Below are 17131 nucleotides of genomic sequence, written 5' to 3'. Positions count from 1 at the left end.
CGTTAGCCGCCATTTCATACAGCGATAATTACCAACTGAAACGTTAGCTGCCATTTCATACAGCGATAATTACCAACTGAAACGTTAGCTGCCATTTCATACAGCGATAATTACCAACTGAAACGTTAGCTGCCATTTCATACAGCGATAATTACCAACTGAAACGTTAGCTGCCTTTTTATAAAGCGATAATTACCAACTGCTTTGCTAACAATTGGAAGGCAAGAGAGAAATCACAGCTTCTTCCAACAGCAGTCTGTTTACACTGACCCCCATCCCCCCTAATTCACTACATTAGTCCAGAACACAGTTGGCGGTTCAGGTCCCGATAGTTAACCCCTGACAGCTTCTTCCAACAGCAGTCTGTTTACACTGACCCCCATCCCCCCTAATTCACTACATTAGTCCAGAACACAGTTGCTAACAATTCAGGTCCCGATAGTTAACCCCTGACAGCTTCTTCCAACAGCAGTCTGTTTACACTGACCCCCATCCCCCCTAATTCACTACATTAGTCCAGAACACAGTTGGCGGTTCAGGTCCCGATAGTTAACCCCTGACAGCTTCTTCCAACAGCAGTCTGTTTACACTGACCCCCATCCCCCCTAATTCACTACATTAGTCCAGAACACAGTTGGCAGTTCAGGTCCCGATAGTTAACCCCTGACAGCTTCTTCCAACCGCTGATTGGCTGTGAACGTTACAGGGGGTTCTGGGTCAGATTCTGGCAGACCAATCAGAGACTCCAGGAGGCAGGTCCCGGGGTCGATGGCCTGTGATTGGCTGCTGGCGTAACTAGGCAACTGGAAGTGAAAGAAGTTGTCCATGTGTTGGTACTCCGTTAGGGAGTTGTAGGGGGAGGAAGGACCCAGACAGAAACCATCAAAGAACTCCAGGTGAGACTCTGAGGACAGGTCCATGTAGCTGGCAGCGGTGCCATCTACTGAGGGGGATGGGGTGTTGGGGCAGTCAACGGAGGGAGAGAGGACGTTGGGGCAGTCTACTGAGGGAGATGAGGGGTTAGAGATTCTGCAGTTGCTGTGGTGGAACAGACCGTTGCCTTGGTTAGCGGTATCACCTAACAGTGATATGGCCATGGCCCGGTTGTCTGTGTGCCCCTCTAGATTGTCATTCTCCTCTGGGAAGTCTGCCGTGCTAAACCCTCCCAACATCTCTGTTGTTGTCGTCATGGACGATGCCTGCTGCTGCTGTAGCCATTGCTCGGGGCAACAGCGGTTGTCATTAACAACGTAGTTGTTTACGTTATAGTCGTTGTCGCTGAGGATGCGGCTCAGTCCGTTTTCATCCACATCGTCCTCCCGGCCTAACTCCGCCCCTTCCTCTGAGTCCTCACTCCCCCCCGAGGAGGCAGAGGAATCTGTCATGTCACTGGTACAGCTGTTCTCCCCGACCGATGCCAGCTCTGAGCCGAAGTAGAAGGTGGTCTCTCCCGGGTCCTCTTCCTCTGGTCCAGACGTCTCCTCCAGTCTCTTCTCCAGCTCTAGCTTCATGATGGTGTGGATGTAGTGGGTCTGAACCCGGCTGGAGTTGAACTCTTTACGACCTTCCTGGTTACCGCAGCCATCCTTAGTGCAGCCGCAGGGAAATGACGAGTGGTCCATCTGGGGAGAGAAGAGGACGTAAAAAAAATCAGGTTCTGCTTTGTCGTGGAGGGATCAGAATATTGTATTACAGAGGACAAATAACCACTGCTGAATATAAAGTATTTACAGTTTACTGTTAACGTTGAAGTTGAAGAAATTATGATATGCCAGTGTCTTACCTGACACTTGATGCCTGCCAGGCTGCAGGCACAGGTCTCTGGCTCACAGAAACCCTGGCAGTCACACCCACAGTCCTCCCTGGACACTCTGAGCTGCTGCAGCTGTCTCTTCTCCTCCTTCTCCACCTTCACCCCCGCAGCCTTCAGCAGGGCATGTCTCCTCTTGGAAGGGTAGGGGTGGAGGAAGGAGCCGTCGTCTAGGTTACAGCTGCTAATGTCCATCTCGTCCTCTGGGATGTCTTCGACAGTGAGGCGGTCAGCCTCCTCTGACTCCACCGTGCCTCCCTTAGTCAGCTGGGAGGGAGAGACGGGGGATCATTGTGATGCATGTGTGGGGGTTTTCTCTGGAGAAGAGAGCTCGAACCCCTCGTATAAAACCTTTCACACTGCTGCATATTAGCTTCATAACTATCTAATCCACATATGGGGGCGCGTGTGTGCGTGTGTGTGTGTGTCCCAGGGCTCACTTTCTGTTTGAGAGCGTCCAGTTTCTCCTCTCGGAGGCGGTCGAGGAGTTTCTCCCGACGGAGGGTGTGTTGCTCCACAGCGTACTCATCCAGGGTGTACCTGCGGAAGGCGCTGTGGCGCTGCATCATGCCCAGGGAACAGCCCCCTCTACTGGGCACGCTGCTGAAGCCCTGGCACCGTGGGAAGACAAACACTGTCACCATGTCAAAGGTCACGTTGCCCCGCACTAGCCGTTCACACTTAGCCTTCTTCAGGATGGACTCTAGAGAGAGAGAGAGAGAGAGAGAGTTGGCGTTATCACTGCTCATTACGGAAAAACAGCTTTCAAGAACAAGAGCCATTAAGGGAATTGCAGTTTGTCAAAGTAACTGCACTCCCTTCTCATGCCACTAGATGGTAGCATAAAGCAGAACTCTTTAGTCATAAGCCTTCCAAAACTGAGAAGGAGAGAACCAGAAAGGACCCAGGACAGGGGGAGATGTTTAACCCCAGTATGACCTGACCCTTGACCCCTGACCCAGCATGAAATAGGAGATGGTGCTGCTGCCTGTAGCCACCATAGAGCAGATCACCCCATTGGCCCTGGACTAAAGGCACCCCATTGGCCCTGGACTAAAGGCACCCCATTGGCCCTGGACTAAAGGCACCCCATTGGCCCTGGACTAAAGGCACCCCATTGGCCCTGGACTAAAGGCACCCCATTGGCCCTGGACTAAAGGCACCCCATTGGCACCCCATTGGCCCTGGACTAAAGGCACCCCATTGGCCCTGGACTAAAGGCACCCCATTGGCCCTGGACTAAAGGCACCCCATTGGCCCTGGACTAAAGGCACCCCATTGGCCCTGGACTAAAGGGTGCCATTTGCAGCAGAGACAGAGGCTGTTTCAGCGTGACATCCATCCACCTGATAACAGGAGGACAAACGCTCCACTCTGACTCCTAAGGTCTGTTATACTACCAGTGGTGTTCAACTATCTCCTTTAGATGAACTAAGTATCACCCTTAATCTCATGCTCCAACATGCCTTTCCTCTCTCCATCCCTCCCTCCTCAGGCAGGCAGGCAGCACCTGTGCTGGGTGACTGCCTCGGGCCCAGACAAGGCTCTGTGTGTTTTCTCTGCCTGGCCATCTGCCATCCTGCTCGCTCTCTGGCTCCCTGCCATCCTGGGAAACCTAACAACCGTTTGCCCTTCTCGCCAACCCCCCACTGACCCAAAACCAGGGCCTGGAATATAAAGGTACTCAGACAGACATATGTTTTAATGAGCTGCTCTGTGTGAGGCAGTAAGCCTGTTTTAATGGGCTGCTCTGTGTGAGGCAGTAAGCCTGTTTTAATGAGCTGCTCTGTGTGAGGCAGTAAGCCTGTTTTAATGAGCTGCTCTGTGTGAGGCAGTAAGCCTGTTTTAATGAGCTGCTCTGTGTGAGGCAGTAAGCCTGTTTTAATGAGCTGCTCTGTGTGAGGCAGTAAGCCTGTTTTAATGAGCTGCTCTGTGTGAGGCAGTAAGCCTGTTTTAATGAGCTGCTCTGTGTGAGGCAGAAAGCCTGTTTTAATGAGCTGCTCTGTGTGAGGCAGAAAGCCTGTTTTAATGAGCTGCTCTGTGTGAGGCAGAAAGCCTGTTTTAATGAGCTGCTCTGTGAGGCAGAAAGCCTGTTTTAATGAGCTGCTCTGTGTGAGGCAGAAAGCCTGTTTTAATGAGCTGCTCTGTGTGAGGCAGTAAGCCTGTTTTAATGAGCTGCTCTGTGTGAGGCAGTAAGCCTGTTTTAATGAGCTGCTCTGTGTGAGGCAGTAAGCCTGTTTTAATGAGCTGCTCTGTGTGAGGCAGTAAGCCTGTTTTAATGAGCTGCTCTGTGTGAGGCAGTAAGCCTGTTTTAATGAGCTGCTCTGTGTGAGGCAGTAAGCCTGTTTTAATGAGCTGCTCTGTGTGAGGCAGTAAGCCTGTTTTAATGAGCTGCTCTGTGTGAGGCAGTAAGCCTGTTTTAATGGGCTGCTCTGTGTGAGGCAGTAAGCCTGTTTTAATGAGCTGCTCTGTGAGGCAGTAAGCCTGTTTTAATGAGCTGCTCTGTGAGGCAGTAAGCCTGTTTTAATGAGCTGCTCTGTGTGAGGCAGTAAGCCTGTTTTAATGAGCTGCTCTGTGAGGCAGTAAGCCTGTTTTAATGAGCTGCTCTGTGTGAGGCAGTAAGCCTGTTTTAATGAGCTGCTCTGTGTGAGGCAGTAAGCCTGTTTTAATGAGCTGCTCTGTGTGAAGCAGTAAGTCTTTCACCAGCATAACATCCACTATCAGACTTGGTCATGACATAGTGAAAACTGAGGAAGTAGATTAGATACTCACTGTTGCAATGTGTGTCTGGAGAGCCAGGGTTGCTGGGTGTTGAGTCAAGGGTGTCTGAGTAGCAGCTCTCGCCCTCCGAGTCCCACCCGGAGTAAGCTGAGGACGACCGGGAGGAGGACGAGGAGTAGCACTGGTCCTCATCATAGACCTCCTCAAACTTCCTCTTCAGTAGACCGCTCATGGCTCAAGCTAGCATGGACCTGATCTGAGAAACACAGGTAGAGGAGATGGGGTTATTAGCATGGTGCTAGCTAGCAAAGACCTGATCTGAGAAACACAGGTAGAGGAGATGGGGTTATTGGCATGGTGCTAGCTAGTATGGACCTGATCTGAGAAACACAGGTAGAGGAGATGGGGTTATTAGCATGGTGCTAGCTAGCAAAGACCTGATCTGAGAAACACAGGTAGAGGAGATGGGGTTATTGGCATGGTGCTAGCTAGCAAAGACCTGATCTGAGAAACACAGGTAGAGGAGATGGGGTTATTGGCATGGTGCTAGCTAGCAAAGACCTGATCTGAGAAACACAGGTAGAGGAGATGGGGTTATTGGCATGGTGCTAGCTAGCATGGACCTGATCTGAGAAACACAGGTAGAGGAGATGGGGTTATTGGCATGGTGCTAGCTAGCATGGACCTGATCTGAGAAACACAGGTAGAGGAGATGGGGTTATTAGCATGGTGCTAGCTAGCAAAGACCTGATCTGAGAAACACAGGTAGAGGAGATGGGGTTATTGGCATGGTGCTAGCTAGCAAAGACCTGATCTGAGAAACATGGGGTGGAGGGGTTATTAGCATGGTGCTAGCTAGCATGGACCTGATCTGAGAAACATGGGGTGGAGGGGGAGGGGTTATTAGCATGGTGCTAGCGAGCATGGACCTGATCTGAGAAACATGGGGTGGAGGGGGAGGGGTTATTAGCATGGTGCTAGCTAGCATGGACCTGATCTGAGAAACACAGGGTGGAGGGGGAGGGGTTATTAGCATGGTGCTAGCTAGCATGGACCTGATCTGAGAAACACAGGGTGGAGGGGAGGGGTTATTAGCATGGTACTAGCTAGCAAAGACCTGATCTGAGAAACACAGGGTGGAGGGGGAGGGGTTATTAGCATGGTGCTAGCTAGCATGGACCTGATCTGAGAAACACAGGGTGGAGGGGAGGGGTTATTAGCATGGTACTAGCTAGCAAAGACCTGATCTGAGAAACACAGGGTGGAGGGGGAGGGGTTATTAGCATGGTGCTAGCGAGCATGGACCTGATCTGAGAAACAGGTAGAGGGGAGGGGTTATTAGCATGGTGCTAGCTAGCAAGGACCTGATCTGAGAAACACAGGGTGGAGGGGGAGGGGTTATTAGCATGGTGCTAGCTAGCATGGACCTGATCTGAGAAACACAGGGTGGAGGGGGAGGGGTTATTAGCATGGTGCTAGCTAGCAAAGACCTGATCTGAGAAACACAGGTAGAGGGGGAGGGGTTATTAGCATGGTGCTAGCTAGCATGGACCTGATCTGAGAAACACAGGGTGGAGGGGAGGGGTTATTAGCATGGTGCTAGCTAGCATGGACCTGATCTGAGAAACACAGGTAGGGGGGTTATTAGCATGGTGCTAGCTAGCATGGACCTGATCTGAGAAACACAGGGTGGAGGGGGAGGGGTTATTAGCATGGTGCTAGCTAGCATGGACCTGATCTGAGAAACACAGGGTGGAGGGGAGGGGTTATTAGCATGGTGCTAGCTAGCATGGACCTGATCTGAGAAACACAGGGTGGAGGGGGAGGGGTTATTAGCATGGTGCTAGCTAGCATGGACCTGATCTGAGAAACACAGGGTGGAGGGGAGGGGTTATTAGCATGGTGCTAGCTAGCATGGACCTGATCTGAGAAACATGGGGTGGAGGGGGAGGGGTTATTAGCATGGTGCTAGCTAGCATGGACCTGATCTGGAGAAACACAGGGTGGAGGGGGAGGGGTTATTAGCATGGTGCTAGCTAGCATGGACCTGATCTGAGAAACACAGGGTGGAGGGGAGGGGTTATTAGCATGGTGCTAGCTAGCATGGACCTGATCTGAGAAACATGGGGTGGAGGGGGAGGGGTTATTAGCATGGTGCTAGCTAGCATGGACCTGATCTGAGAAACACAGGTAGAGGGGGGGGGGGGTTATTAGCATGGTGCTAGCTAGCATGGACCTGATCTGAGAAACACAGGTAGAGGGGGGTATTAGCATGATGCTAGCTAGCATAATTGGCTAAATCAGCATGTCATAACTGCAGTGTGATTTCAGCAGACGTGATTATGGTGATGATTACAGGCGTACTACACAGGAAGGCCTCAAGGTCAATAGTATTATTACTGCGCTCACATTAAACACAAACTATTAACATATCATCTGATTATCATACTATGAATAATATCCTCAGGCTAATAGAATAAACCCTCTTGGGGTTATTCATGGGCATATGCTCTAATATAAGAGCATAGGCCTAAAAGGCTGGCTTTGCTACAACCATAGATGTCTGAGTGAAATGTACTATGGTCTCTGCTGAGTACAAGCCATTTGTGTGCTGCTCTGTGTGGTCCAGCAGAACACGCCTCGTGCTATAGAGGCCTGTGTATGGCCCAGTACATCACAAGCTTCCTGCCATCCAGGACCTGCGCACCCCCCCGAGCCATAGGACCGCTGAACAATTAATAAAATGTACATTGACGCCCCCCCCTCCCTTCTGTACACTGCTGCTACTCGTTGTTTGTTACCTATGCATAGTGGCTTCATCCCCACCTACATGAACAGATCACCTCAACTAACCTGTTCCCCAGCACACTAACTCTGTACCGGTAACCCCTGTATATAGCCTCCACATTGACTCTGTACCGTAATACCCTGTATATAGCCTCCAAGTTGACTCTGTACCGGTAACCCCTGTATATAGCCTCCAAGTTGACTCTGTACCGTAATACCCTGTATATAGCCTCCAAGTTGACTCTGTACCGGTAACCCCTGTATATAGCCTCCAAGTTGACTCTGTACCGGTAACCCCTGTATACAGCCTCCAAGTTGACTCTGTACCGGTAACCCCTGTATACAGCCTCCAAGTTGACTCTGTACCGGTAACCCCTGTATACAGCCTCCAAGTTGACTCTGTACCGGTAACCCCTGTATACAGCCTCCAAGTTGACTCTGTACAGTAACACCCTGTATATAGCCTCCACATTGACTCTGTACCGTAATACCCTGTATATAGCCTCCACATTGACTCTGTACCGTAATACCCTGTATATAGCCTCCACATTGACTCTGTACCGTAATACCCTGTATATAGCCTCCACATTGACTCTGTACCGTAATACCCTGTATATAGCCTCCACATTGACTCTGTACCGTAATACCCTGTATATAGCCTCCACATTGACTCTGTACCGTAATACCCTGTATATAGCCTCCACATTGACTCTGTACCGTAATACCCTGTATATAGCCTCCACATTGACTCTGTACCGTAATACCCTGTATATAGCCTCGTTATTGTTATTGTGTTACTTTCTATTGTTACTTTGTATTTTATTCTACTTGGTGAATATTGTTTTCTTCTTGGACTGTGCGGTTGGTTACGGGCTTGTAAGTACCCATTTCACAGTAACCTCTACAAAACAAGACAAAAGTTTGATTTGATACTCAGCTGAGACGGTCATCCACGTCATTTCAGCCATATCATCCACCATCTCAAATTGTTCTGAAATCGTGTCTGTAGTCAGAAACAGATTAGCGTTCTTCATAACAATGAGTAAGACATGACAAATCCAATAGCCACCCACAGGCTCCCCCCCCACACACACACACACACACGGGTGAGAGAGCAGGGGTGAGAGAGAGAGAGAGACACACAAGGAGGGGGGGGGGGACAGAGACATAAGGAGGAGGGGTGAGTGAGAGAGAGAGAGGGGTGAGCGAGAGAGAGAGAGAGGGAGGGGGAGAGAGAGAGAGAGAGAGAGAGAGAGAGAGAGAGAGAGAGGGAGAGAGAGAGGAGAGAGAGAGAAGAGAGAGAGAGAGGGAGAGAGGGTGAGAGAGAGAGAGAGGGGTGAGAGAGAGAGGAGGGTGAGAGAGAGAGGAGGGGTGAGAGAGAGAGAGAGGGGGTGAGAGAGAGAAGAGGGGTGAGAGAGAGAGAAGAGGGGTGAGAGAGAGAGAGGGGGTGAGAGAGAGAGGAGGGGTGAGAGAGAGAGGAGGGGTGAGAGAGAGAGGAGGGGTGAGAGAGAGAGAGGAGGGGTGAGAGAGAGAGGAGGGGTGAGAGAGAGAGGAGGGGTGAGAGAGAGAGGAGGGGTGAGAGAGAGAGGAGGGGTGAGAGAGAGAGGAGGGGTGAGAGTGAGACTGAGGGGGGGGCGGGGAGTAAGAGCAAGAACAGACCCTAGGTTTCAGAAGTGGGTCATGTCTCCTGACTGAGTGACTGCAGTGAGTTTACCTGACACTGATTAGGTCAACAAGCCCGAAACAATGGCTAGAGGTTAATTCCGCCCTGCAGCCAACCAGGGACCGGGGACAGTCTGTAGCACGGCCGCCCTGCAGCCAATCAGGGACAGGGGACAGTCTGGAGCATGGCCGCCCTGCAGCTAATCAGGGACAGGGGACAGTCTCAGGGACCGGGGACATGGCCGCCCTGCAGCTAATCAGGGACAGGGGACAGTCTGTAGCACGGCCGCCCTGCAGCCAATCAGGGACAGGGGACAGTCTGGAGCATGGCCGCCCTGCAGCTAATCAGGGACAGGGGACAGTCTGTAGCGCGGCCCACCCTGCAGCCAACCAGGGACCGGGGACAGTCTGTAGCACGGCCGCCCTGCAGCCAATCAGGGACCGGGGACAGTCTGTATAGCACGGCCCACCCTGCAGCCAATCAGGGACCGGGGACAGTCTGTAGCACGGCCCACCCTGCAGCCAATCAGGGACCGGGGACAGTCTATAGCACGGCCCACCCTGCAGCCAATCAGGGACCGGGGACAGTCTGTAGCACGGCCCACCCTGCAGCCAATCAGGGACCGGGGACAGTCTGTAGCACGGCCCACCCTGCAGCCAATCAGGGACCGGGGACAGTCTGTAGCACGGCCCATCCCGTTTACAATAAACCGAAGAAGCAACCTGGATAAGATGCCTGGGATATGCTGTTCTTAGACGGGATACTGTGGCATGTCAACATCTATACCTATATACCTGTTGACGCATGTTGTCACGATCAGCTCAGGCTCAGTTCCACATGTCATAGGTGTTGTGTAATGTTTTCATCTGATTGTCAAACAAACCACTTCGAAAAACCAGGCTATACCTGCGCAGTTCCATCCACCATAATATAGCCACCGTACCGGACCGTATAGTCACCGTACCTACAGACAAGGTAGTGTGGAGCAGTCTCCCTCCCAGACAAGGTAGTTTGGAACAGTCTCCCAGACAAGCTAGTTTGGAGCAGTCTCCCAGACAAGCTGGTTTGGAGCAGTCTCCCAGACAAGGTGGTGTGGAGCAGTCTCCCAGACAAGGTGGTGTGGAGCAGTCTCCCAGACAAGGTGGTGTGGAGCAGTCTCCCAGACAAGGTGGTGTGGAGCAGTCTCCCAGACAAGGTGGTGTGGAGCAGTCTCCCAGACAAGGTGGTGTGGAGCAGTCTCCCAGACAAGGTGGTGTGGAGCAGTCTCCCAGACAAGGTGGTGTGGAGCAGTCTCCCAGACAAGGTGGTGTGGAGCAGTCTCCCAGACAAGGTGGTGTGGAGCAGTCTCCCAGACAAGGTGGTGTGGAGCAGTCTCCCAGACAAGGTGGTGTGGAGCAGTCTCCCAGACAAGGTGGTGTGGAGCAGTCTCCCAGACAAGGTGGTGTGGAGCAGTCTCCCAGACAAGGTGTGTGGAGCAGTCTCCCAGACAAGGTGGTGTGGAGCAGTCTCCCAGACAAGGTGGTGTGGAGCAGTCTCCCAGACAAGGTGGTGTGGAGCAGGCTCCAGACAAGGTGGTGTGGAGCAGGCTACCCAGACAAGGTGGTGTGGAGCAGTCTCCCAGACAAGGTGGTGTGGAGCAGTCTCCCAGACAAGGTGGTGTGGAGCAGTCTCCCAGACAAGGTGGTGTGGAGCAGTCTCCCAGACAAGGTGGTGTGGAGCAGTCTCCCAGACAAGGTGGTGTGGAGCAGTCTCCCAGACAAGGTGGTGTGGAGCAGTCTCCCAGACAAGGTGGTGTGGAGCAGTCTCCCAGACAAGGTGGTGTGGAGCAGTCTCCCAGACAAGGTAGTGTGGAGCAGTCTCCCAGACAAGGTGGTGTGGAGCAGTCTCCCAGACAAGGTGGTGTGGAGCAGGCTCCCAGACAAGGTGGTGTGGAGCAGGCTCCAGACAAGGTGGTGTGGAGCAGGCTCCCAGACAAGGTGGTGTGGAGCAGGCTACCAGACAAGGTGGTGTAGAGCAGGCTACCAGACAAGGTGGTGTAGAGCAGGCTACCAGACAAGCTGGTTTGGAGCAGTCTCCCAGACAAGGTGGTGTGGAGCAGTCTCCCAGACAAGGTGGTGTGGAGCAGTCTCCCAGACAAGGTGGTGTGGAGCAGTCTCCCAGACAAGGTGGTGTGGAGCAGTCTCCCAGACAAGGTGGTGTGGAGCAGTCTCCCAGACAAGGTGGTGTGGAGCAGTCTCCCAGACAAGGTGGTGTGGAGCAGTCTCCCAGACAAGGTGGTGTGGAGCAGTCTCCCAGACAAGGTGGTGTGGAGCAGTCTCCCAGACAAGGTGGTGTGGAGCAGCCTCCCAGACAAGGTGGTGTGGAGCAGCCTCCCAGACAAGGTGGTGTGGAGCAGGCTACCAGACAAGGTGGTGTGGAGCAGGCTCCCAGACAAGGTGGTGTGGAGCAGGCTACCAGACAAGGTGGTGTGGAGCAGGCTACCAGACAAGGTGGTGTGGAGCAGGCTACCAGACAAGGTGGTGTGGAGCAGGCTCCCAGACAAGGTGGTGTGGAGCAGGCTACCAGACAAGGTGGTGTAGAGCAGGCTACCAGACAAGGTGGTGTAGAGCAGTCTCCCAGACAAGGTGGTGTGGAGCAGTCTCCCAGACAAGGTGGTGTGGAGCAGTCTCCCAGACAAGGTGGTGTGGAGCAGTCTCCCAGACAAGGTGGTGTGGAGCAGTCTCCCAGACAAGGTGGTGTGGAGCAGTCTCCCAGACAAGGTGGTGTGGAGCAGTCTCCCAGACAAGGTGGTGTGGAGCAGTCTCCCAGACAAGGTGGTGTGGAGCAGTCTCCCAGACAAGGTGGTGTGGAGCAGTCTCCCAGACAAGGTGGTGTGGAGCAGCCTCCCAGACAAGGTGGTGTGGAGCAGCCTCCCAGACAAGGTGGTGTGGAGCAGCCTCCCAGACAAGGTGGTGTGGAGCAGCCTCCCAGACAAGGTGGTGTGGAGCAGTCTCCCAGACAAGGTGGTGTGGAGCAGTCTCCCAGACAAGGTGGTGTGGAGCAGTCTCCCAGACAAGGTGGTGTGGAGCAGTCTCCCAGACAAGGTGGTGTGGAGCAGTCTCCCAGACAAGGTGGTGTGGAGCAGTCTCCCAGACAAGGTGGTGTGGAGCAGTCTCCCAGACAAGGTGGTGTGGAGCAGGCTACTGGACAAGGTGGTGTGGAGCAGGCTACTGGACAAGGTGGTGTGGAGCAGTCTCCCAGACAAGGTGGTGTGGAGCAGGCTCCCAGACAAGGAGCAGGCTACCCCGGAAAGGTGGTGTGGAGCAGGCTACCGGACAAGGTGGTGTGGAGCAGGCTCTGGACAAGGTGGTGTGGAGCAGTCTCCCGGACAAGGTGGTGTGGAGCAGGCTACTGGACAAGGTGGTGTGGAGCAGGCTCCCAGACAAGGTGGTGTGGAGCAGGCTACTGGACAAGGTGGTGTGGAGCAGGCTACTGGACAAGGTGGTGTGGAGCAGGCTACTGGACAAGGTGGTGTGGAGCAGGCTACTGGACAAGGTGGTGTGGAGCAGGCTCCCAGACAAGGTGGTGTGGAGCAGGCTACTGGACAAGGTGGTGTGGAGCAGGCTACTGGACAAGGTGGTGTGGAGCAGTCTCCCAGACAAGGTGGTGTGGAGCAGGCTACTGGACAAGGTGGTGTGGAGCAGGCTACTGGACAAGGTGGTGTGGAGCAGGCTACCAGACAAGGTGGTGTGGAGCAGTCTCCCAGACAAGGTGGTGTGGAGCAGGCTACTGGACACTTGAGAACTGCCCATTAGACAAACCCTGGACCGGTTTAACAACATGGAGCCAAGAAAGCCTGCCAGAGGTTACCAGTCAAACACTATGTTACGGTTTCACTAATGTCTGATGACACCTGCCGCTGCTCTAAGCTTCTTCACTACATGTCTATTTAAAGTCAATGATAATATTTAGACATTGAGATAAGCACTGCAGATGGAAATCAAACCAGTAGTATTTGATTTTTATTGAGTGTCTGAAACATTTTCAGAAGCCAAACTCACCCCAGGGACGAGGAAACTAAGGGATACTATAAAAGAAGAGACTTAGTTTTCACTTTCGTTCTGCTATCTGCTGTGGTAGGCATAATAAACCAGACACCAGCTTCTGTTCATCAACTCGTATTAAGTCCCTGGAGACAGGAGCCTGCTCTGTGTGTGGTCAGACGGTCAGACAACACCCCCCTCTCACACAGAGGGACAGCACGCCCCACCACACAATCCCCCCTGTCCGGAGACAAAGCCCGGGCCATTCTCTGTGACCAACAACATTCACAAGAGACAGACAGGCTGTCTCTCTCTCTCCCAGCTGAGGAGCTGTGTGTGTGTCAGTTAAACAGTTTCCTGTGGTTGTGAAACATGTGCCACAGTGCACAGGAAGTGGCTATTTAAAATAATCTATATACTGTCTCCGTGTCTGTCTCGGATTTCCTGATTCCTGCAGCATCACTGTCCTCTGTAGGTTTGTTCGTTAGGAGGATCTGGACATGTAAGGGCCCCTATGGGGTAGGGTACTACAAAGGGCACCAGTTGGGACACAGCCTAGGTGAGACAGGAAACGAGGATGACTCCCCCTGTGGAAGAGCTGCCAAATATGATATGTCCTCTAACGCAACTCGTGAATGAGAGCATTTGTTTCAACATACTGAACACGTTTAATTTTATAGCGGCCACATTCAAAACACGAGAACACGAGGGCTGTGTGAGAAAATATGATACTTGGTTATTATCACAATTAAAGCTGGAAAATATATTTCCCGTGAGCTGTAATTGTGCTACATGGTTATTAATCTGATGGATCAGACCCCTTTTCAATTTTTCACCTAAAATGACCCAAATCGAACTGCCTGCCTTGATGCCATTTGAAAGGAAACACTTTGAAGTGTGTGGAAATGTGAATTGAATGTAGGAGAATATAACACATTAGATCTGGTAGAAGATAATTCAGAGAAAAAAACATGCTTTTTATTGTACCATCATCTTTGAAATGTGTTATTCCAGCCAAGGTGCAATTTACAATTTGGCCACTAGATGGCAGTAGTGTGTGTGCAAAGTTTTAGACTGAGCCAATGAACCATTGCAATAGCTGTTCTAAATGTTGTATCAAGACTGCCCAAATGTGCCTAATTGGTTTATTAATACAGAACTGTGCACTCTCCTTAATCAATAGCATGGTATTCTTCCACTGTAATAGCTACTGTACAATGTACAGTGTAGTTAGATTAAATTCGTGTTTCTGCCCATATCAGATATTTCTATGTCCTGGGACATGTTTTGTTACAACCTCATGCTAATCACATTAGCCGCCAGGGGCCACCAATCCAGTAGAGTATTTAACATTATGATCCCGTAGAGGTTAAACATTATGATCAAATCAATAATTCCGTTTTAGATGCTCAGTAAAATGCCAAAAAAAGAGGAACTGCCTTAATCACAATGAAAAATCAAAACAGAAAAGATTAATACAAATAATACTCATGAAGACATGACAAACAAAATATCCTTCAAAAGAAAGTTGCCCTGTGGAATAGAACCTCAGACTCCGTGCAGCGGTCTGGCTGTAGACAAAGGATCATTGAGCTGTTAGAGAACAGCTCAATGACTAGACGACTGGAGACGACTAGGCTAGAGCCGAGTACACACTACATCATCCGCTGAGTAAAATACAGTGCTACATTCCACTCATCAAAATATTACTATACAAAAACATGCATTGAAAACAGACTAGGCCTTCCAGACAACATAGAAACTCGTGATTTGTTTTGTCTTCTAAACATTGTGCTCCAACGCAAAATAATCAAGCCTCTAGTTACTAACTATCAAGCGGTGATTGTCAGGTAATCAAGACAGAGATTGAACAATGAAAGGGATTCCTTGCGCCAAGTGGCATATGAATGTCCCTGATTAACGGCCTGATTGCATCAATCAACCAATCAATCATGTATGATCAAATGGGCATTGATTCTGTTTTGGGCTATTCCAATAACAATGCGATCAACACACCTGGGCCATTTCATTTGAATAGCGCAGACTCATTTCTGATGTGGCAGTCAATCATTATATCACGTGTGATTATCCGTGGTCAGCTACCCCATGTTGACCCGATCGTTCCTCTTTGTGATGAATGAGCATTTCTATGACAACACTTGCATCAACCGTGAGAGGGCAGCTCACCATCAACCGGGTCAAACTGTTTTTCCGAGCGACAGTAGAGAGCTCAATTCACATACACTGTGTAGGTATTCCAATGTAATCCTCATGATAATCTACAATACAGTTGCATCTGTTATGTTGTCCTACAGGAGCCACTGTGTCTGCCTCCTGCTCTGTTGGCTGAAGAATGTGAGGAGAGTTGTAGCCGACAGCAGTTTAGAAAGAACTGAGCTCGTCTCATTCTTAGTTCCTCGGCTGTATCCTGCCTAGACGACAGGCCAGGTCTTCAAGTCAACAAAGGCATCAAGTTCATGTTTTCAAATATGAAATGTATTATTGTCACTGGCAGCTAAACGGAACAGTAAAGACACACTTAATTAACTACCCGTTATAATGCACAAACAGACTTTTCTACCCATTTATTTCCCCGCGATACCAGCATTGATTGGCGTTAATAAAGTGAGCGGAATAACTGACGCTTTGGATGTCGTCGACGCGGGGAGAAGTACGTTTCCCGACCTTGTATTCTGAGATCCAGCCGTGAACACGTTTGATTTGGGCTTTACAGAGACGGTCGCACCACTAGAGGCGAACTGATGAATGAATGTATTCAACACACTATAGGAAAACCGGAATTAAAACTTAAAACATCGCCTAAATCAACTAGCCTAATAGTCCTATAATAGCTTTATAATAGCCTACCATGGATATTGGCATGTCATTATAAAATCCTCAGCCTAGTTTATTAAATCTAGTCATTCAGCAGAAACCACTATCCAGTGTTATCCTCACCTGTCCTCCACGCAACATGTTACAATCACTTGGTTTATTAAAAGCCAGAACACCGACAAAAAAAAAACTTGTTTAAAACATAAGTGTTAATAGACCAACTCTGCTGAGAAGACACGTCGGATTTATACAAATAGCGACCGTTAACAAATTGAACCATTTCATTATATACCCTGTAATCGTAATTTAAATACCACACAGCTTTGTCTACAATGTGTAGGTCTGCAACAATGTAACCAATATATCATGAGGAAAATGATTAGCGCCACTGCTGTTTCTACTGTGGTGACAGAGCATAGATCATCCAAACTATTTGCGTCTCCACCCCGAAGCTTTTACAACGTAAAGGACACAGAACGGTATTAAATAACCAACAGCGCCGCTACTCACCAATAACCCGGGTATCCGATCACCATTAGAGTAACGAGGTATGATCCAAGGAACGCAATTCCGCTTTATGCTCGAACGGACCGCTCGCTTTTGTTTCTATTGCAGCCAGACAGCACCGTCCGTACCAGCCACAGCCTTTCTTCCCCTTGTCTGTGGCAGACTACTCCGCTACGCGGCCTTATAGTCACTGGAGAACCCCCTCCTGGCATGTGACGCAGGCGGTGACGCAGAGAGACAGGCCAGCCCACGCTGCTTCCTGCTTTCCGAGAGAGAGACAACTTCCTGGTTTAACTGGGCTATTTCATTCCGCGATCTATTCTGCCAGTAGAAAAACTAAACAAATAGTGGAGGATGAATATGTAAAGTACATAACGTAAATGACTGGAGATGTGTTGAGGGAAATAAATGGGATAGGGACAGTGGGAAAAGTAGGCTACAGAACATGTACTTCATTGTGTCCCATTCGGGAATGATTTCTCCTGAGCAGGAATTTGTCTTGTCATCTCATCAGTGTCATGTCTCTGGGTGTTGCTGTTTCCAGTTAAGGGAGAAGCCTGTCACACACACAGAGATAGGGAGGGAGAGAGTGTGTGTTGTTAGGACTGTTTAATCTCTAACAGAGGTCCAGTGTTCTGGTTGTTTAATATCTAACAGAGGTCCAGTGTTCTGGTTGTTTAATCTCTAACAGAGGTCCAGTGTTAGGACTGTTTAATCTCTAACAGAGGTTCAGTGTTCTGGCTGTTTAATCTCTAACAGAGGTTCAGTGTTAGGACTGTTTCATCT

At 50.5% G+C, this 17131-nt stretch overlaps 1 protein-coding gene and 1 long non-coding RNA gene across 2 annotated transcripts; one reads left to right on the top strand and one right to left on the bottom strand.

Moving 5' to 3' along the window:
• Positions 1-227: 227 nt before the first annotated feature.
• On the top strand, positions 228-796 carry LOC127916504 (uncharacterized). Its single transcript, XR_008095080.1, has 3 exons — positions 228-322; positions 433-539; positions 647-796. It is a non-coding gene; the product is annotated as an uncharacterized LOC127916504 (long non-coding RNA).
• On the bottom strand, positions 455-16516 carry csrnp1b (cysteine-serine-rich nuclear protein 1b). The gene is made up of 5 exons (XM_052498513.1): positions 16349-16516; positions 4583-4787; positions 2251-2513; positions 1784-2077; positions 455-1622 (listed from the first exon to the last, which is right to left on the bottom strand). The coding sequence occupies exons 2-5, from the start codon at positions 4761-4763 to the stop codon at positions 657-659; spliced, it is 1704 nt and encodes a 567-aa protein (XP_052354473.1). The 5' UTR covers positions 4764-4787; positions 16349-16516; the 3' UTR covers positions 455-656.
• Between the last annotated feature and the right edge of the window lie 615 nt (positions 16517-17131).

Source organism: Oncorhynchus keta, chromosome 4 (genome assembly GCF_023373465.1).
Source record: "Oncorhynchus keta strain PuntledgeMale-10-30-2019 chromosome 4, Oket_V2, whole genome shotgun sequence".
In the NCBI taxonomy this organism is placed as follows: domain Eukaryota; kingdom Metazoa; phylum Chordata; class Actinopteri; order Salmoniformes; family Salmonidae; genus Oncorhynchus; species Oncorhynchus keta.
Note: the sequence above shows the minus strand (reverse complement) of the source record. Positions and strands in the feature narration are given on the sequence as shown.

What these genes read in the sequence shown, in the direction of transcription:
- csrnp1b (XM_052498513.1), bottom strand. Translation starts at nt 4,763, where the DNA reads ATGAGCGGTCTACTGAAGAGGAAGTTTGAGGAGGTCTATGATGAGGAC. An exon ending in TCCAGACACACATTGCAACA is followed by an intron (nt 2,514 to 4,582) that starts GTGAGTATCTAA and finishes CTCTCTCTCTAG; the next exon opens with AGTCCATCCTGAAGAAGGCT. An exon ending in TGGCAGGCATCAAGTGTCAG is followed by an intron (nt 1,623 to 1,783) that starts GTAAGACACTGG and finishes TTCTCTCCCCAG; the next exon opens with ATGGACCACTCGTCATTTCC.